The 26,977-nt window shown below is 38.6% G+C and overlaps 2 protein-coding genes across 2 annotated transcripts in view; both read left to right on the top strand.

The window, feature by feature from the left end:
- LOC109420996 (stathmin) overlaps window positions 1–26,977 on the top strand; it is a 241,252-nt gene that overhangs the window by 1,948 nt on the left and 212,327 nt on the right. The window contains exon 2 of the mRNA XM_029858858.2: window positions 10,074–10,322. Coding sequence (XP_029714718.2) covers window positions 10,283–10,322 — 40 coding nt within the window. The 5' untranslated portion in view covers window positions 10,074–10,282. The remainder of the gene's footprint in view (window positions 1–10,073; window positions 10,323–26,977) is intronic.
- LOC109429299 (uncharacterized) overlaps window positions 1–26,977 on the top strand; it is a 785,311-nt gene that overhangs the window by 609,102 nt on the left and 149,232 nt on the right. The gene's annotated exons all lie outside the window — the stretch shown is intronic.

The following is a 26,977-nucleotide window of genomic DNA, read 5'->3' as shown; positions in this document are numbered from 1 at the left end:
AAATCTATGAAGAAATTCTGGAAAAAAGTTCTGGGGAAATATCTGGAGCATTTCCTGGATGGCTTCAGTTAGACATGCATATTTTTTTACAATAAATCGTATTTCCTGTGAAATCCCTGGATGCATCCCCAGTAAAATTTCTGGAGGAATCACGATAGGAGCCCCTGAAGGAATTCCAAAAATAAACCTTTTGGAGGAATCACAGGAAGAATTCGTGGGAAAATGTTAGGGAACCAGAAAAAGATAGAGTCAAACTGTATTCGGGAAAAATGTAGGTTTTTACCACACCTAGGTACAAGTTTCCCATACACGAGTTTTTTGCCAAACGTGAAACAACAGCCTGAAATTGATAATAATTCTTGAAGGGATTTATGATGGAATCTCTTGAAAAAAAAAAACCTAAAGCAACAAATTTTACCCTTTTTCATATTGAGACGAGATTTACTTAAACAAATCTATACTAGCGTCACATGATGTTATAATAGAATCACATCATCGGGCAACGTTTGAAGTTTGTGTTGTCCCAGAGGTAACTAAGAAGGGGAGTCTTTCTTGCTCAATCCCGAGGATCGAAACTTCGGCGATGAAATAAAATAATCAACGCTTATTTCTATGACTACAAGCCGAAACCATTAGAAGTCCCACTAAAAATCAGTCGACCAAGAAACAGTTCCCGGAAATACTCTAGGAACTGCTTCCGGGATTCCTCCAGAGATTTTTCCCCACAATTTCTACAGGGTTCTTCCGGGAGCTTCTGGGATATCTTCAGAAATTCCTTCCAAAACTCCTTCAGGAGTTTGTTCGCAGTTTCTCTAAACCTTCTAAGATTCCTCCGAGAATTCCTTCCGGGATTTATCCACAAGTTCCTTCTGGTATTCTCCCAGGTATTCCTCCTGGGATTGCTCTCAGAGAACTTCCTCAGGGGTTAATTCAGGATTCCTTAGGAGGTTTACAGTGGGATTCTTTCAGAAGTTTCTTCTGAAATTTCTAATTAAGATTCATCTGCGATTCCTCTAGCAATTTCTTCTGGGATTCCTCCAAAAATACTTTCCGAGATTCCTCCGAGATTTTCTCTGTCATTTATGCAGGAGTGAAAAGCATCTTATTAGATTCTAAAGGGATCCTTCTGGGATGTTCCCAATAGTTCTTTCTGAAATTCCTCCAGAAGCTACTAACAAGATTGCTTCATAGATTTCTTCTGCGATTTCCCTATGGATTATTTTTGAGATTTCTCCAGGAGTTTTGGATACTTTCCAATAATTATTTCCTGAAGGTATTGAATTGCTCCAGGAATTCCTTCTGAGAATCCTTTATGAATTCCTTCAGGGATTTCACCCAGAGTTTCGAAGGGATTCCTCAAAGTGTTCCTTCTAGAAATCCTCCATTTGAGTTTTTGCGATAACAATTTGCGACTGAATTTTAGCATGTACAAGCCGCTAAGTGGGAATCAAGTTTCTATCGAGGTCTAGAAAAGAAGCAATATAAGAAAGGAAAGTATGCATTTGTGAAAATAGTCCGCTTGAAGTCATATTACTAGGAACGGGTGAATATGGCAGCATAATCGATCGCGTTCGCTATTGTCTCGCGTGAAAATCAAAACAATAGATGTGCGGCTGTTTAGTGTGCAGTATTGTGTTGTTCTTTGCGAGTATCGAAAAATAGTGTCGCACGATTGAATCAAAGGGGTGTAAGATCTTACCTCCTACGCCCACCTAAAAATGTCCACCAGCGCGCCATCTACTGTTGGTTCTAATTTGTAAACATCTTTTGTTTAACGTTTTATAAACATCAACAGTAGCACAAACATCAGTGTTTTTCTCTCAATGTTGATGCTAATGAACAGTGTTTTCAGTAATAATCGAAATTTCTTGAGTTTTAGTGTTAAATTATCCGCACATTTGAGCAAAATAATCGCCCAGGGAGATTTCAATTTTCCGATTTCCGCACTCCAAACAAAATAACAACAAAAACAAACGAGAGTATAGGCTAATTTTTCATAAAGGTAAAACAGAACACTGTTATTTTTCGGAATGATTTTTTCAATCTATTATGATGAATATAACTTTCTAATCACATAATAACTTGCTTTTAGCATGATAAAACGGTATTAAAATCACTTTTGCAAACGAAAATTGAAATTTTCTTGTGTGGTGGCTACGTATTTTTACTGGTTCTAAAACATGATAGAGTGTAGGCGCAATTTGTTCCCAGTTGACAGCCAACTAACACTCCTAATTGAATCGTTTTTAGCGATAGGTCGACGGGTGCTCGAGTGAATGATTGATGATCGGTGAGCTTGTTCCTTGGTTTCTTAAAAAAACGCAGTAAATGTTTCTATTGATTTAAAATCATCTATTTTAAACACATTCTCATGTATTTTTGTACAGTCCGCCACTTTCCGGTGCTGGTCACACTGATATGATCTGTAATTATGCGTTAGTATTTTGTCACAGTTAGTGTCGGCACAAAGTTTTGTTTCAATATATCGATTTCACGGCAAGTAGCATATTGGTTCACCAGTCCTCCCAATTGCGAGGTGACGCAAAATATTATTCATTCCTTAACTTTAATTGAAAATTTACATGGTCTCACCATTCTTCCAAATTGTGAGGTAACACCATTTGTGTGTATACTGTACGGTTGCATGGATCACATCGCTTACCAAAGTGAATCCTTGATCTATGCAACTATCAATCCCTCCCTATTAACAAAACTCCTTCCCGTGACAACTGTGGAGGGTCCAGTAGTACATACAATCTCTAGTAGCAACAGTTGTCGAACTAACATTCCTTCCCTTCCCCGGTAGACCGTAAACACGTGGCCAGCGCCGTTATTGACCCAATCAATTTTGAGCTCTCGAAACGTGTACATTGAGGATGGTGGCAAGTCCCAAGCCCCAAGCCAATTGATTCTCATTCTCATTTTATGAGATTTCTCCAGGAGAATTTTTTTTTCCGAGATTCTTCTGGGAATCCTCCTTTTGAGACTCCTGGAGGAATTCTTTCTGGTATTTCTTCAGCAGTTCATTTTACGGCTCCTCCAAGAGTTGCTTCACGAGAAGGCTTTTCAAAAAGTATCCCGGGGTGAGGAGGGGGGTGTTTATCCTGCTACTCCTGGAGCAATCCAAGGAAGAATTCCTGGAGGAATTTCAGAAGCAATTCCTGTAGCAATCTCGGTAACGAATTCTAGAAATAGCTCCCTGAGGAGTCCCAGGAAAAAAATCATGAAGAAATCCCGGAAGAAATCTTAAGAGCAATCTCGAAAGTAGTTCCTAGAAATAACTCCTGAAGAAATTCCAGATGATTTTTTTAAGAATCTCAGGAGAAACTCCTGGAAGAATCCCAGAAGAAATATCTAAAGGAATGCTAAATAATTTCCTCGAAGAATCTAAAAAAAAATCCCTAAAAATTCTTGATAGATATTGCTGGAAAACCGAGGAGGGAACGATTGAAGGAATCCCAGGAAGAGTTCCTGGGGGAATCCCTGAAGGTATTCCTAGGGGAATCTCAGAAGAAAGACCTAGTGGAATCCCAGAAGCAGTTACTAGGGAAACCCCATCAGATAATCATAAAGTAGCACACTTCTCACACTAGTTCATCTCGGTTCGATAGAATTTTCCCAACTGCGTAGTAAGAACCGCAACCTTACCAGCAACCATCCCACAATAATGTCCACAATTCCAGTGGAAATTTGTCCACACCCCAAGCGAAATGTCTTCTCCCGATTCTCACAATTCGGGCACAAAGAAACAGATGTCACAATCTACTCGCACTGCATCGATCACCTTTTTAACGATGGGATCAAATCAGGCCAAACATTTCAATAGGTCCTATCTGCATTTGAGAGGTTCTCTTTGTTCACTTTCTCTTTCAATTATTGCAATGTAATGGTACACTTTTCAACTATTTTTGCAGTACAATTCAAAAGACGATTGTTTTGATCATCGTTCAATGTAAAGAGACAATCATAATACAAATAAACAGCTGAGATATTAACGAAAGAGAGGGAAACCAAAGAGAGCATCTCTTTTGCAGATAGGACCTTTAGACATGTTTGGCCTGAAATATTTGGTAACTAGTGTAGTCGATTGGCCACTCGCAGCGCTCACAACGTTCTGGCTCCTGTTTGACGTTTGCTCACTACCGCCATCTAGTGATTGTTCGACCAAGCATCCACATGCGTCCTAAAAACTAGCTTTTCGGAGGCAATCATGCTTTGGCGCGCAAAAAGTTGAATCGCGTCAGCACTGATATTAATCCTGTTCAACGACGTAGGTTGAACTTGCTCGAAGTTGTTGCCTCCTACTCTTACCCAAGAGCGGGATGGAGCAAGTTCGAGCAAGTTGAACTGGATAGTCGTTGAACAGGACTACAGTAGACGTTCGCTTGGTGCAAACGCTTTAACTGCAATGCTTTTTAACTGCAAGTCCGCTAAGTGCAACAGTTTTGCAGTTATCGCCCCGCTATCCGTCAAAACGAAATGTCAACAACGATGCAATGTTTTTCGCATGCACTTTTGTTGCAGTGCGATGTTTTTCGTATGCACATTGGCTGCATTCTGCAACAACTGACAATTCTTTGGCGTCTGTCAGCTGTTGCAGTTATCGAATTTCATTCGCTAAGTGAAACGTAAACATGTTGCAATTATCGAACGTCTACTGTATTGATGACTTGACACGCTTGTTTGTACACACCTGCGATAGCAAAATACAAGGGAGCAAATCTAGTACAGGTCGGACTCGATTATCCGGAGTATTGATTTTTATTTCACTCCGGATAATCAAATTCTCCGGATAATCGAATCACGAAAAAAAATATTAAATTTTAATTTAAAAAGTATATGTTTTAGTTATTTTATGTGCATGAAGGTGTGACGTAGCCAGAAATTTAAATTAGGGAACGTCCATAAATTACGTAACACATTTTTTATATTTTTTTCTTTCCTCCTAGTCATACTGCTTCAATGAGACCCCTGAAGTTTTCGTATTGGTCATCACACAATGTTGAATTCCTCTTCTCCTCGTAAAACGTGACGTAAGTTATAGGCGTTCCTTTAGAATGTTGTATACAGTGGGACCTTGATTGTATTTTAGGCTGACAAAATCGACATAGTTTTTTTTTGTGAATTTTGAACTCCATAAAAAGGTTCTGATTCTATCAAAGCAAACAATACAGTTAAAGGGGAATTGTGAAGGGATGTGGTTTATGTTAATTTTTGTCAGTTTTGATGAACGAGAAAAAAAATGTAATGAATAAGGCTGAAGTATTCGAAATGTACTTTTGCTATTTATAGCGTAACAATTCTATCTTCTAATTTTTGTTGGCATGATATGCCTACAGCAACACAGTCTTCTCGGAGCTTCTTCAACGATGTTGAGATAATTCGATATTCTGAATCTGCACGTCAAACAGAGCCAAAAATTCAAAATCAATACATTTTTATAGGTGAAGTGGAACAGGTGTAGACAACTTGAATCATAATTCATAATTGAGGGGCAAATAAAAATAAACATCACAAAAAAACATTTCACATTTCAGATCAACGAGTGGATCCGTTTTCGTTGCCTTTCCGGGTTATATTACAAAGTTTTCTAACTCAGAGCTTCTGCGCTAAGTCTATGATACACACGTAGTACTGAGAGCGGTGATGTCAATTCCGCCAAAACACGCTTAATACAAAAACGATCACAATCTCGCTGAAGGAATCCTTGTAGAAATCTTTAAAAGAATTCCTTGATTTGCCCCTGGAAAATCACTGGAGGAATCTTTAGAGAAGTTTGAAAGAAGTTTCTGAATCACTACTAGAATAACTGTAATTCATAGAAGGTTTCTGTAAAAAAATTCTTGAAAATCCCCAGAGGAATCCATGGACAACATCCTGAAGGTCTATACCTGAGCAGGAACGAATTAGATATCATACCAAGACAAGGTATTGAGTCATCGACAAAAATACCTCAACCAGTTATTGGTTTGGTATTGAGGACTTCTTGAGGTTTTATTGAATTACTAGCTGTCCCCGGCAAACTTTGTCTTGCCTACTGCGTTTTTTGACGTTTCAAGTCCCTAGCCAAGCCCAAGTCCCCGTTCAAAATGCATGAAAACCCGATTTTCAAAAACTCTAAATTTTCCCATGTTCTTTGCCTCATAAACCTCCCTTGGAAAACTAACCAAACAAAACTTAGACGACCAAAACTGGACCACCCGGTCGCAAGTTATGTGCGGTCCCACGTATGCCACTGCATTTTTATATATATAGATAGAACACGCACCATTTATTGCTTTAGGTTTTGCATATCTTAGTTTAATATTCTACAACTATTCTCTCCTGCTCTTGTATATAGGAGTTCCTGGAGAAATCCCTAAAAATATCCTGAGGAATATATGGAAGAAACTCTGCAGAAATCCAAGGAAAAGGAGCTCCTGGAATAATCCGTGGAGAAACTCCAGCAGTACTTTTGGGACTTCCTCCCTAAAGGACTTCTTATGCTCCACCAACAGAAAATTCTGCAGGAAACTATGAAAATCCTTGGAGAAATCTTTCCAAGAAACGCAAGAATAATTCTTAGGAAATTTATAGAGAAAACCCTGGTGGTATTGTAGGTAAAGAAAAGTATGGAAGAATCTGCAGTAGTTATTCCTAAAGAAATCCCAGGCGGACTGAAGGATTCCATACGGAATTCTTGAGGGAATATCAATTGATACCAAGAGGAATTCATCATCTTATTTGAATGCTTCCAACTGCTGGATGTTTGTATCGGGAACTCATCATTAAAAAAATCTCTGGAGGATTTTTTCATGGAAATTCTAGAGGAATCCCAGCAGTAATATCCGAAGAAATCTCTACAGGCATTGTCTGGGAAATTCCTGGATTGACGTCTGTTACCGTAAACTATATTTTAGCATTTTTTTTTTTCGCTGAAACGAAACTTTAAATGGTTTGGCTCTTTTCAAATATAACGGGAGATTTGTTTGTTACGTAATGTGTACATGTTTTCAAAATACATCAACTGATATTAAAATTGATTTTAAAACGGTATGCTGAATGTAAAACACTTTTTCTTGTTAAAAAATAGCTTACACAATCGGTTCAGAAAATCGATGATATCTGGAGAAAACGCTATCGAGGCCTCTTAAAATCTGGTCAGCACAGTATTAAAATATCAAACGATTTTGAATTTCTGCATTAAAGATCAAAAAAAAATCTCAATAAAAATACTCCGGATAATCGAGTCTAAAATTCCGGATAATCGAACCCCGGATAATCGAGTCCGACCTGTAGTTGATATTTTGAAGATCGAAAATAGTCGAAAAACATAAAATAGATTTAATGCGCATCTTAATTTCAATGGGTTTGGCTGGAATTTTGACCAGTTACTCTTTTCTGGATGCCAGTCTAAATATGGAGGTGGGCTTGGAAAACAGAGATAATTTGTGAAATAGTGGACAAGCCTAATAGGGTGACGAAGGGTATTATCGGCAGGTTTGTTTTCTTCGTCATGGGGGGTTTTTGTGGGCCGAATGGCCTGAAATTAGGGCATACTGTCGAATTCCCATAAGTCGATGTTCCTTGACTCGATATCGACTCATGGAGGTAAATTTTTCCATACTGAAAAAATATTTATGCAATTCAGTATCATAATTTACATTTTATATAACTCATTTTGGTATCATAATGGCCAATTTTTCCGAACTGGTTCATTATGCAACTGAATTGAGTTGCATAATGAAAAATAGTTGTATAATGTTCATAATGCAACTCATTTGAGTTGCATTATGAACATTATGCAACTCAAATGGGTTGCATTATGAAAAAGTCATTGCATAAAATTTTGTATGGAACTCGTTGCAAAACTCGATTTTTTCAGCACTCTTCGTATTTATCCAACTCGGCAAGCCTCGTTGGATAAATGTACGACTCGTGCTGAAAAAATCAACTTTTTGCAACTTATTACATAAATAACTATTCTGGGTTACTATAATGGCCCCCCTAAAAAGCTTCCCAAAGGATTTTTGTTCCACTACTCGATACAAGGGGTTGGTCACTCGGCACATTGTGCCCGGCACACATGCCGGCACATCTCGGCACACATGCCGGCACATCTCGGCACACATGCCGGCACATCTCGGTACAATCCGGCACACATGGGCACAACATAGAAATCCAACATTGCGGTATGGAATCAAACTGTCATTATACTTACGATTGCAAAAAATCCCTTCATACAGATTCTAGACAAGTGTTCTGGGTGGAATTTTGTCGGTAAACACCGACTAGACCAATAACATTCGCCAAAAATAGACAGGATTATAATTAGCGCAAAAACATTCTAAGAAAATATTCCACTGGGCACATTCGGCACACCTCCGGCACACACTGAAAAACAACCGGCACAGTTTAGGCACATATTGGCACACGCTCAAAAATCACGGCACAAATGAAGTGTGCTGAATGACCAACCCCTTGACTCGATATTTCCTTGAGTCGATGGTCCCTTCAATATCGACTCATGGAGGTTTTACTGTGTAACTCAGCTCGGTTGGGGAGGATTTGAGGCCAACTCTGAGACTAACTGGTTAAAAAAAAACATGACGAAAAGAACAAAACTGACGAAAATACGTAAGTTCCCCTATATACATACAAAAATCATATCTTTCTTACAAAGCATTTTCCCTTGTGGAGAGCTCGCACCTAGCTGATCCATCTAGCTAACAATAATGCCTTCAACGCTTCGTAGATACATTTCCAATCACGGCTTGCTTCCTCCGGGTGGATAGCAACGGATCGATTCACTTTCTGGTCTTACCATATAAAGCGCATCGTGAGCGTGTGCAATCCGAGCAAAAGTCAACGCACTTGCATTTCTTCCTGTCCCGTCACCGTCGCTAGTTTGCCATTCGTAGATGAAGACGAAGACGATGACGACGTCCTCGTCGCCAATAAATGCAATGAATCCAAACAAGTCGACGTGACTGGCAGGCCACAACCGAATGCTCCCTCATCCTTGATCCACCTCCAATCTATATTTCTCGGCTTTCTATGGCCGCTGGGGTGGACTTTCTTCCAATATTTGATTTATTCCTCTTTGTTACGTGACGAGTCAATCAACGCAACGCTGCTGGAAGGTGACAACCGGTTGGTGCATATCTTCCCCAGTGGAGTGGAAACTGCACCGCAACGGCGATGAGTCATATTTGGACCACTTTTCCTTTCACGACCGCATGCAACCCACGAGACGACGCGACAGCAAAACGGCCAAACCAATTGCGACAATGAAGAAGTTGTAACCCAACGCCATCCCTTTTAGAGACGAACGTCCGTCGTTTGCAATAGGTACCTTCCCACATGTAGCAATTTCTGGTTTGACTGGTATTGGGAGGCACTGGAGTGCGTTTGCCTATCTTTAGCCGATCTTGAACGATCGTAATGATCTTGGCTAGGTTCAGCCAACAGCACACAAAACTCTTTCTTCTGCAGTTAAGTTTTATGGACATCGATACCTATAGCTAGACCTATAACCATGGGCGAAGTCAGTTTCACAAAGAACATCAGGAGCAACTACTAGATTGGTTCCAAAAGGAACACCGAGAATCTCGGGACAATTTCTTGTAGAGATTAAGGAAATATTTGTGGAAAACAAAACAAAAATTTCGAAAGGATCACTGCGGGAAATTTTAGAAACCACAACGAAAACGCGGGAAAAACTCCATGAGGAATATCAGCAAAAGCTGCTGCAGCATTCGAAAAAAGGAACTCCGCAAGAAACCCCGAAACAAAATCTTGAAAGAAAGTCCAGGCTAGGTCCTGAACACCTCTGAGAAACATCCCGAGAGCAACTCTAACAATAAATATAAGTCGTTGTTTATTTTAAAAATCAATCTTTCAAATTCGAGGTTACATTTTGTTTTAAACAGTTTTTTACTTGTGGCCTGAAGGGATTATTGGTATTTATTAGCAGCCTACCTACCTACGCCTTTGTCAATACCTTAACCTACCACCCGAAGAGTGCGGATTGTATTTATCTTAAGCGCTGCATCGCGACTGATTTTCCACTTTTTTCTGTTTTCTCTTTGCAGACTTGAAGTCCACCCGACAGCAAGAAGTATAAGGAAACTTGGCAAGGCAAAACAAAATAAGTGTTGTATTCAGTGCAATTCCGCGTGGGTTCACCAGTACCGAAGTGTCGTTGTGCATCATTCACAAGGGAAACCGTTTTGTGTGTTCACTACATTGTGTCGATCGTGTTTGAATTTGTCCAGTAACTCTCATCGCCGTCATCACCACCATGTCCGACGCAGTTAAGGAAGTTCAATCGGCTGCCGAAGGTAAGTCAATAGTCAGTCAGTCAAACAACAGTCAATAATAATGAAATGAGAAATTATTTTTGCGGTAAGCTAACGAATATGGGTAGGACACTTCAAACCGGGATCGGGAGGGTAATTAGGTGGCACTGATCAAACAATTATTATTGAAAAGGCCACACGTGCTACCACATGCAACGAGACGTTCATGACAATCTTGCAAACTTCGTTTTTGTTGTTTGCCGGTGGGACACATTTTACATTCGGACGAATTTGGAAACTGGATTGGATTTCAAATGATGGATTATTGCAAATATGAAATGTATGGCGTTCGACATTTGGCAGACAGTGATCCCACACATGAAAACTTGAGTGATTTGGGTCGCATTGGCATCAACTGTGTTGTGTGGGTTTTCCGATTGGTTTTGAGATTTGAAAGTTATTCCAACTTTCTCTTTCATTTGACATCATTTCTAACTACATAAGCCTAAGGTGTTATATATAATCTCAGGACTTATATAATCAAATTATACAAAAAAATAAAAGTCAATATTGTCTTCGGAAAAGTTGTTGAGGATTTGTTTATTTATTATAGGAAAACTGCTGCTTTACTGCTGCTTTTTTTTGCTGTACCTATTTAAAATCTAGGATATCCTGAATTCGTTCAAGTTTGAAAACAAGAAAATAATTGGAGTTCAAACAAAGCTAAATGGCGATCTTGCATAGTTTACAGTCATATCTATTTAAATATAGCCTTTTTCATTATTAAAAAAAAAACAGCTTTACATCCTAAGATGTTCTAAGTCATACAAACTGTCATGGAGGTCAGTCCTTCGAATATACAGGGTGTTAGGTTCCTGAGTGCAACCGTTACGTAGTTATTGAACTTCCCCTGTTTTTGACTCTTATTGCCTTAACTGGCAATAACTTGAAAATGGTCAAACTTATCGAAGTTTTTTTACCCTTATTCGTAAGATTATTGAATTTTCTATCAAATGGCATCTTTCAAACGATTGGTTTAGTTAAATAGCTAAGTTTTCTAGAGCAAAATAACTAAAAATAGTGTATTTTTATTGGTTTTTGTCAATTATCTTTGAAAAATGCGTGATAATTATAATTCGCAAAGTTGTGGCCCCTGTTCTACTCTACAATTCGTTCTTTGACATCAAACTTCTATCTCCTATCGTTTTCTTGCAATTTCGATTTAAACATCGTATTTCAGATCATAAATTTGCAACTGTCATGGTAAGCACTTTTTTGCGCACTGTGCCGCACATTCAAATCAAAATTGCAAGAAAACGATAAGTGCTAGAAGTTTTGTGTCATAGAACGAATTGTAGAGTAGATCAAGGGCCACAACTTTGCTGAAGAAAGAATTAAAATTTGTTACGCATGCTTCAAAGATAATAGGTCAGATCGGTGAAGTACTAGATTTGTAGTAATGAACTGAATTTTAGTATGGTGAGAAGATTAATTCTCCGTTTCTGCAATGAAATGGTGTAAAAAGTGTGGGTATTATGATTCCTTGCCTAATTTGATGCTGTTTGAACAAAACTTTGGACAACAGTGTTGTTGTTTTCTCTATTTCTTGCAACATAAACAACATAGTTATCCAAAGTTTTGCTCAAACAGTATCAAAGTAGGCAAGGAATCATAATACCCACGCTTTTTGCACCATTTCATTGCAGAAACGGAGGATTGACCTTCTCACCATACTAAAATTCAGCTCATTACTACAAATCTAGTACTACACCGAACGTGCCCCATTGACAAAAACAAATTAAAACACACTTTTTTAGCCATTTTGCTCTATAAAACTTAGTTATTTAACTAAACCAATCGATTCAAAGATGCCATTTGATAGAAAATTCAATAATCTTTCGAATAAGGCTAAAAAATTGCGATAAGTTTAGCCCTTTTAACGTTATAGCCAGTTAAGGCAATAATAATAAAATACATGGAAAGTGCAATAACTACGTAATGGTTGAGATTTGCGTAGAACATTTTTTTCTCCATTTATGGTCCTCTATCACCCTTTAAAAAGTTTGCACTCATGAACCTAACGCCCTGTAAAAAAAGTCGATGTATTCACAATAAATACAATATTTGTCGATAGGTCGTCCAAACTGTCCTGGAGTTCAGTTGTTGACATCTACCGCCGTAGCAGTTATTGTTTTCGCTGTAAACTTTAACATTACTATCCCGAAACTCTTTCAGAGTATTCTAGATAATCCAAACTATTCAGTAGCTCAAATACTTGAGATGGCAGTCATTTTCACTACACTGAATAATATGGAAGGTACCAACCTTCTGAAAAACCAATAGGAAAAGTTAATTTTTTTTGGGATATTCTGAGTTGTCCAAACTGTGGTGTAATCCTTGAAAATCTACAGTCAGAAGACAAGTTAATTTCAATTTGAACAGTTTTGGGGTAATCCAGAGCCCTATTGGGTATTTAGATCAACACTTGCGATAGTAGCCTTATTCAACAATTTAAGGTTAGGAAATTCGGCTTATCAGTCCTTGACTTTCTAGAACGAAAACGTTTACGAAATGTAGAGACGAATCGTAAACGTTTTCGTTCTAGAAATTCAAGGACTGATAAGCCGAACTTCCTAACGTAGAACATAGATCTAACAGTCGAACTCTCGCACATCCCTTTCATAATATGGCAAACATAATCAAACTATCAACCTTAGTGCTTTTAGAACACTTTGGGACTTCAAAACTTTCCAGGAGCATAATGCTAGAAATCAACTGTCATGAGAGTAGCTGCTTTCGATGGTAACTATCATCATCATATATATATATATAATCCCAGCGTTGTCTGTCTGTCTATCCGTAACGCTTTGAAATGTTTCATGGAAATGTTTCACCATAGTTGTATTACTTCAGGAATAATAAGAAGAATAACTTTTTGGAATGATCTGGAACATCAATATTCTAAAAATTCCAAGAACTTTCTGGGAGTTACTGAAAGTTGCAGAAGAAAAGAAAAAGAAGGTTCTGGAATGTTCCGGAGTATTGAACTTCTTAAATATTCGAAACCTTCTAGAAGTTTCTGGACGCTCCAGAAAGAAGATGCAATATTATAAAACATCTTCTTCTTCTTTCCCAATTGAGACAAAGCATGCTTCTCAGCTTGCTAATTTTGTGGAAATTACTGAAAGTTTCAAAAAAAAAGAATTTATAAAAGGCTCTCTGGAGGCACTTTTAGAGGAATCCATGAAGGAATACCTATTAGAGATAACTCTAGTCTAGAGGTTATTATATTAGTCATTTCTGGACCCTTGTAAATAATCCTTTGAAATTTTATGAGAGAAACACTCCGAAGTTTGAGAAAGAACTTCTGGAGGAATTGTCAAAGATGGCATTTCTGAAGAAAATTCTGAATAAGAAATTAAGAATCCCTGTAGAAATGCCTGAAAGAACACCTGGTGATATCTGGAAGAACAATGAATAATTCCTGGAGAAATTTCTGATAGAATTCCTGAAAGAATCTCTTCTAATTCCTGATAATTTCCCGAGGTAATTTATGCATGAATCCCTGTGGAAAATTTTGACTAAATACCAGGGAGAATTTATGGAGCATTAAACCCTTAAAGTAACTTCCAGAAGCATCTACATATTGAACATTGTTTTGAAGATATTTTTGCAGAAGGAATCCTGAAGATTAATTCATGGTTAAATTCCAGGAGAAATCTTTTAAAGATCTATAAAAACTTCCCTGAAATCATTTCTTGAGGAATCCCAGGAAGAGTATATAGGAATTCCCAGATGATTACCCTTTGAAGAAATCCCAAAGAATAAATCCTGATGAAATTCCAGAAAAAATAGGGGAAAACCTGAAAGATTTCCTGCAAGCATCTCCAGAAGAATTCCTACAAGAAGCTGTAAAGGTTTTCATGCCATAATTGTGTTTTTATACCCCTACAGGAATTCCTACAGGAATTCCTTGTGAAACGTATTGGCCAATTCCCAAATGAATACCTGGACAAATTTACCTGAAATTTCTGAAAGAATACCTAAAAGAATATATTTATGAATTCAAGTATGAACCTTGGTATGAATTTCTGATGAAATCCTTTTAGAAATTCCTCGAAGAAACTTTTGAAGGAAACTCAAGTATAAAAATCTAAATTAATACTTCGTGGTATGTAGTCCTAGAGAAATTCTTGAATCAGGTCCGAAATAAATAAATTAAAAAAAAAATCCTGAAAGAACCTTGAACATTTAAAATAAATAAATTTCAAACGAAAACATGAAAAGGAATACATTTCAATCATAAAGGAAATCGTGGAAAATTTTTTTGGGGAAGGGTTTTCTCAGAAAAAAAAATCTGAAGGAATCTCCTAGCAAGTTTTAGAAGTAGAATCAATTTTGATGGAAAAATAATTTGACCTACCGAACAATAGCAGCATGTGGTGTTCTAAAAATGACTTCCTCACTCCCTACTGGAGCCGGTTCTGGGATATCCGATCCGGATATCTGTTGATTTTCTGATCCTTGGCTTGATATTTTTGATCATCTGAGATTGAAAATCAAAAAAATTGAAGGTATTGACCGTTCTTGCTCACATAATTCTCAATTTGGTCCTTTTAAATTCTTCCAGAACCGGTTTCAGATGTCGTTGTGACCAGAAAGATCAAGCTACAAAAATTAGGCCAGACTACAATTCTTGTAATAATGTTTTTCTTTGAATACCAAACGAACTGGAATCAATTCAGAAATACGTTCAATTTTTAACCCCTTAACCTTTATTTTCTTGAGGCGAACAAACCAAGGGTTGAAAACCTCATAAATAAAGACAATAATGATAATAATAATCACTTAACATATTTTCACAGCTCTTTTTGTCCATTAGGGCAATTGGCAGCTGCACTTACACTTTGTACAGCGCCCAAATGTATTCTATGCTTCTTTATCGAACTTACTGCCTTCGTGCTGCTGTTACCTTTCTACCCTGTCCTTGGTAGAATGATGAGTTTCTTTTCAGTCCGATTGGGGGTTGTCCATTATGAGTTGCCGTTCGCCGATATCCAAGTTTCCGGATCCAATAGAGCTATAGGCTCAGAAGAGAGTCAGGTGTCAAGGGGAAGAGCAAATGACGAATTTGATAGAATCCATGACCATCCGCTTATGAAGAGATTCTGTTATCATGGTTAAATTCATGTCTTAACTTATTATATGACAGCTAAGACATGAATTCAACGGTGTTTGGCTCAGATGCCAATCCACAACACACTCGCGTTTGTGCCCACTAACTACAAGTGAGAGCAAATTGTTTTTATGAAGCCTAGACTTACTCTCCCACTCCGCATACGTAGCCACCAAGGACCACACCCTTAAATGAAACAACATAGTGCACGAGTAACTTTCACGCAGCGAGCAAAAAGACAAAGGATTTTTCACTCATATTTGTGTACGACTGGATCAACACAAAAAATGTGCTGATCCGGTGTTACACAAATCTTCGTGAAAATTCTTTTGTCTTTTCGGTCGCTGCGTGAAAGTTACTCGTTGCGCTGTGTACATCGAGTTCTGTGTGCAAGCAGTTTGTTTGCTTCCGAAAAAGAGATGGGTTTAAGAAAAAGGAGTGTTCACGGTGTGGCTCCGGAGTCAGTTTGGCTTTCTATTCCGCAGAATCTTTACTTGTTCTGTGGCTTATTTGGTTAAAGCGCCGGTCTATCAAATACGGAATCGTGGATTCGAATGCCACCAGAACGCGATTGTTTTCACAAATTTATCTCTCAATTAGTCAATTAGCCACATTTCGTGCCTTCTAATTACAAGTTTTTAAGTATGTTTGAGACATACCAGCAAATCTGGTAAATCCAGTAAAGGGCAATATGTATCATTATAGACTACACTCCAAATTTTGTTTACTGGTATACAGCCAACTTTGCTGATTTTTTTTTGTGCTGATTTCATTCTGCAATGCGAATTTACTGAATATCAGCAATTATTTTTCAACTTGCTGAACCATCCAGCAATTTAGACAGTTGATCAGCAACGTTGTGCTGAAATTCAGCAAATTTTTTGCTGAAATTCAGCAATTTATTTTGCTGATTTTTTTTTGTGCAGAAAGCGTTTAAAAAAATTTGGTGTGTATATTTGAAAATAAAGAATTTGACTGATTTCTTTACAACTTCGAATGGAAGCTCAAAAAGTGTTATCTGACACTAATATGAGAGTTATTTGAGGATGATGCTGGTGCTAGTGTAATTTTCCAATTGTTGCACGGCTAAAAACTCGCCTATTGTTGTACACTCCATGTTATTCTTATGGAGTGTGCAACAATTGGCAATTGGGATATTGTTCAATTATCAAATCATCTTTAGAGCTTCCATTCGGTCAGAACACTAGTACGATGTTGAAACACAGTACTTTCACAGTAAAAACTACTACTACCCAATACTAATTACTACACATTTCGCTCAAGTTGTCGACATCATCGTCTAGTCCATTATTGTGAGTATTAATCCTAGTAGAGGGAAAGCTGGGAAAGGGTCTACACACTACGAAAAAATCAAAATTACTCGTGACGTAAATTTATTGCACAGGACGTAAACAATTTAATGACGTAAATTTACATGTCTTCTGACTTAATAATACGTCATTCACGTAAAATTGAGTTCAATGTGACGTGAACAATTTCTGGATCGTGCATCATTACGTTTCATATGACTAAATATTCAGTCAAATGTGACAGAAAATTACGTCACTTGGGCGTTTAAAATTACGTCATATGTGTTGCTTGAATATGTGCATCCAAAGTGACGGAAATTTACATGATTTTTTCTAAGTGTGTAGGCTTTGCTATTAGCTATCCTGTAGCTTCACCTGGTTACTCTACAGAAAAAATCCGAATAGGCCTTATTCCATCAATCAGATTTTCTACACCTAAAAATTTTTGATTCATTACCAATTCAAACCACGAACCTCCGTTCCGTGCCAACACACAGCGTCAATAAATCTCAATTTAAAGGATTATCAATTTCGTATTTTTTGCTCCATCTAACATCCTGGGACGCGCTCCCGCACCACGGGAAAATGTTTTCCCTGTTCTGCACGCATCAGTAAAAATTATGTGCGAAACGTTTCCCCTCTTATCAGATTTCTTGATAAGCTATCATCTGATGGTAGATTTGCCTCAATTTCCCATACGAAGAGAAATTTTTAAAGTAAACACTTCATACAACGAATACTATTTTATGGTTTTATCCTTTTTAAAAGTTTTGTTCGCTCCTTCTTTCAACTCGATTATGTTTGTCTTTTGGGAGGTTTGCGTTCAACCGCCGCTCTGATAGATACCTCAACATAATAAGATTTTATCGAATCAATTAAAATCTTGAAACCCGAAAATAACTTTATCTAGGATGTGGCGTGGTAGTCCTTCGTCCCTACGAAATGACTCCATACTGAGGACGGAAAGCACACAAGTCCTGTTTGCATGGTTGCCTGTTGAGGACGATGATGAAGGTTATGGGAGCTAGCTTATCCGGTTGTATGGGAAAGGATCGTTTGTCCTGTTTGTTCCAGCAAACCACCATGAACCGTAGAGAAACGGTGGCGGGCGACTTTCGCATCCTATAGATAGCGATGAAGTGATAATGAAAGAAATAAATGAATTAAAGGGCTGATTGTCTAATGGTTCAGAGAGCGCTTTTACGTCGCAGAAGGAAGGTGGATAACCCATTTTTCATGTGGGAAATTTATTGGTGCTTTTGAGTGCGGAGGGTGAAAATCGGGGTTGCAAAATTGGTGGAAAGGATAAGTTCTGTCGGTGAGATAAACACAGCATGGAAGTTTGCTCCCTTTGATGAGTATAACATTTCGGAGAAACTTAATTTGGTTTGTTTGGTGTGTGCGTCACAATTAGGAAACGGCTATAGATAAGTGTCTTAGCAACGTTAAGGTTGTTCCTCCATTTGGGAAAATTTTGCCATAACTTTCAGCACAATTTGCATTGAGATCCCTAGTGCCTCTCATTTGCCTTTCAATGCTTCTATCCCAATATATACATATAATTATACCCTAATGCACTTTTACTATAATAGGCGGATTCACTTAACCGCGTGAACTGAATAAATTGATTAAACGTCGCGTTCACCAAGGCAATCTTTGATTATTTCATTCGCAAAGTCATGAAACATTTCAAATAATCAGAAAATCATGGCTTACGCAGCATTTTAATCTGTTTAGTGAGTACCCCTAATATCTTTTTCACTAACTCTTAAACATACCACAATTTACCCAACACTTCGATACCGTAATAACTAACTCAGGACCAATGAAGTCAAGTGATGCTCCAGTGCGAGTTAACTCATCAGCTAATTTCTTCAACTAGGTACCTGAAGAGCGCTTTACATCAGGGCATCAGGTCGAAAAGGATGATGATGCACATGCGATTACGTTTCCTTGACGATGTTTTTAATGAAATTTGTTCTAAGACGTAACACTGTTTCTCGGTGGTAAACATTTTTTTGAAAAATATTAAGCCTTCACAGCTTAAAACCGAAGTTTGTATGGAGATCTTGGGGTGTTCAATTGATATGTGCATTAGAACGTGCCGTGCATATTTTTAGGCATTTTCGATATCTGGGTTAGTTTCGTTATTGTCTAACGCCTAAATATATGTGTAGCGCGTTCTAGTGCACATATCAATTGAACACCCCAAGTTCTCCATACAAACTTCGGTATTGAACTGTGAAGGCCCGGCTCAATAATTTTCAAAAATTCTTTCACTATGACACTTTTCGGGTCCCAAACCCCTGTTCTTTTTTTCTCATTCCATAACAAAATTTAGTGTTGAACGGTGTTATCAATGTTAGGTAGTCGTCGGCCAAGCCATAATTAGAAAACCCACTATTATTAAGTTGGCACAACAGGGTATCTGCTAAGAGATTCCACAAAAGTGATCACAAGACTCCCCTTCGGGGGCATCCACAAACTCTCAATTCTCCAATCGCTGCTTGACGCAGTATCGAGAAGAGATGTCGGTTTTTGAGGATTTGATAAATCCAATTGGAGATATACCATGAATCCGTATGGCTTCAAATACGGCATCGAGAGGCACGTTGTCAAAAGCATATCTAAGAAAACACCAAAGCAAGATTGCTTTTGAGTAATCGCTTACTCGATATCGTAAACAACTTTGTGTAAAAGAATCACAGTAGACTTATCTGATTGGTAGGCATATGTTGTGTATCGCGAGGGAAGTATTACTCGTAGTGTTGTAAATACTTTCTGCAATGACACGAATTTTAGAAGATTGAAAGATGAGTTTTACTTAATTATCTCAAAATTATGTCTTTCGATGTCAGCAAAACGCGAAACAATCATCCTAAATTATTACTCCAGTCAGAAGTCAACAATCTCGCACTCAATCACTTTGACAAACGAAACGAGCAATGTGGAACACTTGAGTACTTCAGCACATAACTTCCCCAGCTTCCACCAACTAAATACCTTTTCCGATAGCACATATTGGTTCCGTCGTCGTCTCGTCACGCTAGGGAACAATGCTTACTACCCATTGGAAAGTGAAACATAAAACATTTGTGCTTGTGCACATAAACTGAGTGTATCCGGTATCGACGTGCGGCGATGGAGCACTTTTATTTGAACCCCACAATCGTAACACGGGGGAGATGGAAGTGTTGGACCGACAGCAACAGCAACAGCTTCCGCCAACGTCTTCGTCGCCTGGTTTCTCAAATGGTTCCCCCCACATGTCGAATCCTTTTCCCCTTTACTCCCATCATCCTGCTATCCTTCCTCGGGGGTCATCAATTCACTCCATCTGTGCCATGTCGTTGTCTGACTGAATGTTCTCCTACACACGGAGAACCCTACATGTGTGTATGTTTACTCGACACACAGAGAGCATATTTATAGGCGAGGAAGATAAAAACGGTCGAGCAGATAACCATCAAGTCGTCGCCGGCAGCCGCATCCGACGACGACGACGGAACGGCCAACTCCAGCCAGACACATCGATGGAAACGACCCCAAAACAATCAGTAGAGACTAGAGACACACTCATGATATTGGTACGGATATGCTCCTAGAGTACAGGATGAAGTGCAAGAAAACCACCCAAAAACGCCTATTTTGACGTTGGAGGATCGACTACAATGTCTACAGTGCTGTATTGACATTTGTTTTTGTGTTGTAGAAGATACTATACTATACTGGCTGGAGTCATATCCAGTTGAGTATTTCATACTCAATGTCTTGATAGTATAATTCATGTTTTTTTTTTGATATGGCTGATTTTACAAACGAATGGAAGTTTTATAACTGGTTCACATCTTCAAGAACACATTGATGCAATGCCGATATTCCGTTCTTTTGTTAACGACTAACAAACTGATGACATCACCCTGTTGCTGTTTCAACATCAAATGTTGCAAAGATAGATGCTTACACTTCGTCTGTGATCTGAACACTTGATTTAGGGTACTCGACGCAAAATTGAATTGGAGCTTTCATCTCCAATCAGTTGTGCCAAAAGGTCGCAATACACTTCAGCTTTGTTCAAAAACCCTTGGTAAAAGATGGGGCCTAAAACAAAGTATGATCATGTGGATATATAAAACCATTGTCCGTCCCAAGACTACTTACGCTTCCCTTGTCTGGTGGCCTAAAACTAATGAGGCTGCTGCAAGGGCTAAGCTAAGCCCGAGATCAGACGCTCAGAACGGAGCACCAAAGGAGTTGCACCGCAGCGGTTCCACGTGGAAATGCTGAAGGATTTTTCCTCGTTCGAACAATCAGGAGAACCTGGATCGTACCAAGATGCTGTCAGCGGTCGGGAGCGTGAGCAGTGGAAGGCTGCTATCAAGGAGGAACTAGACTCTCACGAAAAAAAACGGGACCTGGGAGTTAGTCGACCTGCCACTGAGAGTTAAACCAGTTGGTTGCCGGTGGACTTTCAAGAAAAAACGGGACGCAACAGGAAAGGTTACGCGATACAAGGCTCGTCTTGTTGCACAAGGTTTCACGCCAGTATACGGACAGGATTTCGATGAAGTTTTTGCGCCTGTGGCTAAGCAGGTAACGCTCCGTGTTCTTTTGACGATTGCTGCAAGAAAGAATCTTCTTTTGAAACACATCGACATCAAGACTGCCTATTTGTACGGTACGCTTGACAAGCAGATTTTCATGCGACTTCCGCCGGGAGTCGAAGCTGCTGGGAAGAAAACCGGGTGCCTGCTGAAGAGAAGTATTTACGGCTTGAAACAATCGGCAAGGATGAGGAATCAACGGATAGACAGCACTCTGAAGTAGATGGGATTCAAGTCGTCAGATGCAGATCCCTGTTTATATGTCCGAACAAGAAGAGGCAAGACTTCTTTCATTCTTCTTTACGTGGATGATATGCTGGTGGCGTGCTCAAACCAGGAGGAGTATGAAGAAATTTCGACGTTGGTAGGAAGAGAATTCAACCTGACGGAACTGGGCTAAGTTCATAGCTACCTCGGAATAGAGATAAAGAAGCGTGGAGACAAGTACTACCTGAACCAAACTGCAAACAAACATCAGAACACATCTTCTGCTACTGCAGTGCTCATCCAACGTAGGTTCAAAGTTCTCTGCAAGCCCTTCTTATGGCCTGCTGATATACGGATCTTATCCCCCAAGGACGTGGTTGGCTTTACTGCCGTAATTCTGCAAAGTGACGTAAGCGCCATTCAAAATTTCGATATTTTTTGGTATATTATATATAATATCTGGGAAAAAATAACACTGTGGTTAGACGTGTGCGCCGCCGCGCCGCGCCGCGCCGTTGAGAAATCGACGTGATTTGGCGTGCGGCTTCCCAAGTCATCAAGAATCAAATCTATATATATAAAAATGAGTTTGAAGTTCCTTTGAGGCAACAAAACTCAAGAACGATTAAACCGATCAGCATGGCTCTTGCATGGTTCGATTTGTATTCGTGGTGGCTGTGTTTATATGTACAAAAAGTTAAAAAAATCAACTAGAAAAATAATAAAATTGATCAAGTACTGGGTTTTCATGAGCTGGGTAGGAAATCAACACGATCGAAATGAAACCAATCTAGAGTGCGGTGCTATTTTGAGCTCAACAGTTGTCAAACCACCACAAAACGGCAGGACGAAGTTTGCCGGGACAGCTAGTATACTATATTTTTTAAAGGGGGATTGGTAAAGGGGTGTTATACCTGTGCTCTGGTGGAAAAAGTTTATGATTGTGTTGTTTGAAGCCGATCTAGGAAGAATCGGTGTGTCGGCGTCGCAATCGGCGGCGGCGGCGGCGTGAAAATCGCACGCCGATCGGCGTATCCCTTCCCCGAAAGCCTAACATCATCAAAATCAGAAAATTTCTGCAGAAGCACATAACTAGATGTCCACTTGTTGTAATCCAATCATTAGAAAATAGTTAACTTTGTTGATAATTGTTTTAGAAGTCCCACGCCGATGCACGCCGAGCTCACGCCGAATGTTCGGCGCACACGTCTAACTGTGGTATTCCTGCTGTATTAGAATGCAAGATCTAGTCGTAATCTATCATCTATGGAACGAAACTTAGAGGATAAGCAATAGTTTTATGCGTAATAACCAAAAAATGGGCCAAAACTATCAATGTCGCTTACGTCACTTTGCAGAATTGCGGCAGTTTATAAAGCTAGTCTCGCCAGAATGGGGGAGTTACATACTGTAACTCAGGATCTCTATTCATAAATAATAGATGGTCTTGAGTTTAGTCGATACTAAGGTATCTCATTGACAAACATATTACTGAGATAACTTGCGTACCTCACAGCAAAAAGAGTATATCACAATAGTTCTAAAAGCTGGACGCAGTGATCTTCACCCGACAAACGAGGGTAAAAAAGGAACTCGCCGGAAAACCAAGTTCTGACATTATCTGGCGCAGTTTTTTCAAGTGTTCAAAACAGGACCCCCTAGAGTGTTTCAGGTAATTTGGACAGACCGTTACGCGTATATATTTTCGACATTTCCATTTGTTTTTGCAGCAAATGTCCATATATAGAGTAATGCGGGGCAAAAGTTCGCACGCGGCAAAAGTTCGCAGTGGGTCTATTTCTGAGCACGAGTTAAGAACCCAAACAAATCTGTATGGGTTCGACACATAATCAAGTCTACTCGTCAATAAAATTTGGAACGATTTCGTTATGATTTGGCAGAGTTATGCGAAAAAATGTGTTTCTAGGAGTTTTCATAGAATTTTTGTACCTTTCGGAATAAGAATTTGCAGTAACAGGAAGAAAAAGAATCTCATAACCTCTTTATGTAGGAGAATTGTTATTCCATAGTAGTTTGCGAAGTGCACTCGACTCGAATAAACAATGAACTACTAGTGCTTCTTGCGGAAAGGGACATTGTTTAAACCTCGACAGTGGGGCAAAAGTTTGCAGTAGCTGTGGGGAAAAAATTCGCACTAGTCTAGTACATCAATATAATTACAGAATCTTTGAAGCAATGATAATTTCGTATAGAAACTACTATATATGCATAATATGAGTTGTATGCACCCTGAAATCGTTGCAGCAGAGGGTCTGAACTTAGTTTTGTAAGAAGATTGATTGTAAGGCAAACATTATGTTCATGCATTTAAATCAATAAACGAAAAATGGCTAAAACACATTTTACAACATTTTCTTCATCATCCTCGTAGTGTCTTTTCGTGTGTTTGTCTTATGTTCATCTACTTGTGGGCCCATATAGCCGAGGCGGTAAACGCACGGGTATTCAGCATGACCATGCTGAGGGTGACGGGTTCGATTCCCGGTCGGTCCAGGATCTTTTCGTAAAGGAAATTTCCTTGACTTCCTTGGGCATAGAGTATCTTCGTGCCTGCCACACGATATACACATGCAAAATGGTCATTGGCAGAGGAAGCTCTCAGTTAATAACTGTGGAAGTGCTCATAGAACACTAAGCTGAGAAGCAGGCTTTGTCCCAGTGAGGACGTTACGCCAAGAAGAGAGAGAGAGATGTTCATTTACTTTACCGGGATCTTTCATAGCTTATTTTGTAAATTCACAGTTATAGTTCATCACCATACTGACGGGGATAAGATTCGATAACGGTCCTGTTCAACAGTTTTGCTGCATATTTGCGGGGCAGTATGGACACTCGGGGCAGAATGGACACTAAGGTGGCCCACACTTATATGAAAAACAAAAATTTCGAAAATTGCCAAGTCTTACCTCCTAAATCAGTTGTTTTGGACTCCCAGAAGCTACGTTCAAAATTTGGGCAAAATCGATTGGGCCTAAGGGAGCGCTCAAAACGCTTGAAGTTTGTATGGGAAAACTTGGCCAAATGTATGCAGAAATTCTAAGTTTTCGAATTTTGCCGCTAGGTGGCGCTGTAAGCGTTCAATAATCAAACCCTTTGGTATTATTGTAGGTGACTATATGCCAAATAACTTTGTCGAAGACCGCAAAGTGATCCAACGTCTGTGAAAAAAGTTATACCCTAGGTAAAGTGAGGATAAACTTTATTATTATTTTTATAATACCGTCGATGGGGGTGACAATGGGTCTGGGGGGTGAGATTGGGTCAAAACGGAGAAATATAAAATTTGAAATAGCTTATCAACTATCGCTAATTTATATTGAAAACTTTATATTATTTCAAAGAGGAGATGTTTTTACACGTCATGATGCAGATTAAAATGTTTGGCAATAACCGTTTTTTGTTAAATTTGTGGCTAAACTTTATATGATGAAGCTACTAGTAAATCACTCTGAAAAAATTTCTCCTTCGGAATGTTTAACACAAGTACCTTACTATAAATTTTCTTATAAGTGGTTAGCTGTAGGTATTACCTAGTTGATGCAATGAAAAAAACGGGCTGTCGTTGCTCTTTTTATTTTAAAAGTCAATACTTTCGACCCTATGTCTAAATATTAAGAATGGGGGTGAGATTGGGTCAAGCAAATTATCGAGTGCACATAAACTTATCTAAAAATTTAACTAGTTTTCCAGTCCCCATTTGCCGTTAGAGTGGTGCCATGTTACCGTATCTTCATAAAAGCAGGTTTTTTTTTCGAAAATAGTGTCATATAAGGATCATTCATAAAATACATAGAAAATTCTGAAGAAGGAAGAATAAATCTATCGTTTTGCTAGGGCTCAAAAAAAAAATATTCAAAAATCTTTTTAAATGTTATTGCGGGAGAGGTTCTAATAATGTGAAATGTTGTGTAACATAATATTTGATCGACCCTCTATCTTGAGATGGAGTGATTTGCTTTGGCTATATAGAGGCCAAAGATCATGTACGTAAGAGTTTATAACGGAGGGTTTGGTTAAACATGTCTTATGCAGTATACTAAAAATATATTTTTAATCAATCTTTCAATGCGCCCCTCCCTCATTGCAATCCCCCCTCCTCTCATGGAGGTTGAAACTTTAAATGAGGATGATTATGGTGGCTAAAAATGGCGATACAACATGCAAACGTTATTTTATCAAATTTCAACCATTTTTTCGGATGTATTAACCCTTTTAGGCGGATTTACCATCTTTTAAAATTACCTAAGTCTTAATTCGTAATGATTACATCGTATTTCAAGTAGCTTTACTAGATATGATCAATAAAATTAACTTATATTTTTGAATAGGCGATTTTGAATACTTTGACCCATTCTCACCCCCTCTAAGGGGTGAGATTGGGTCAATTTTCAATCATTTGTAGTTTAGTAAGCAATTCATTTAATATGATACTTTCTTGCTAAACTATCATAACCACATAGAAGAGTATACATACCAAATAAAAAGTTATTCTGACATCAATTGCATTTGTTATTTAACAAACAATCTTTGAGTATCCTTTTTTGACCCATTCTCACCCCCAACGACGGTACATGTAAAGGAATAATATCAATAATGAAATCTCAATACTTTGCCTCACTTTGTCTAGGGTATAACTTTTTTCACAGCCGTCGGATCACTTCGCGGTCTTCGACAAAGTTGTTTGGCATATAGTCCCCTACAATAATACCAAAGGGTTTGCTAACTGAACGCTTACAGCGCCACCTAGCGGCAAAATTCGAAAACTTAAAATTTCTGCATACATTTGGCCAAGTTTTCCCATACAAACTTCAAGCGTTTTGAGCGCCCCCTTAGGCTCAATCGATTTTGCCGAAATTTAGAACGTAGCTTCTGGGAGTCCAAAACAACTGATTTAGGAGGTAAGACTTGGCATTTTTCGAAATTTTTGTTTTTCATATAAGTGTGGGCCACCCTAATGGACACCCTCAATATTTTTAAATATGCGAACTCTTTTGAACTTTTAAATGGAGAATACAGTCCATTTATCTAAAACGTAGTTTCAGGAAAGAAACATTCGAAATTAAAATTATACTTGACTTTACACGAAAACAGTGGCGATTCCCTAACCTCAATTCTAGCTGTGCACCAAGTAGAAATCCTTGAATTTTTCGAACAAATTTGCTTGTAATAAGTAGAAAATGACGAGAATATCTGCCTTCACTCATTTAAAAAGTGATGTAACGCGACGCCACTGCACGAAAAAGTTGCGTCATCCGTCTTTTGTGCATGGAAATTAAAATTTTCACGCCATCTAAAATAAGATTTAGTGAGTAATTAATTGCAGGACCTCTAGTTAGCCTAGTGGCTAAGGCTATGGATCGCCAATCCGGAGATGGCGGG

Source organism: Aedes albopictus, chromosome 2 (assembly GCF_035046485.1).
Source record: "Aedes albopictus strain Foshan chromosome 2, AalbF5, whole genome shotgun sequence".
Lineage (NCBI taxonomy): Eukaryota > Metazoa > Arthropoda > Insecta > Diptera > Culicidae > Aedes > Aedes albopictus.
Note: the sequence above shows the minus strand (reverse complement) of the source record. Positions and strands in the feature narration are given on the sequence as shown.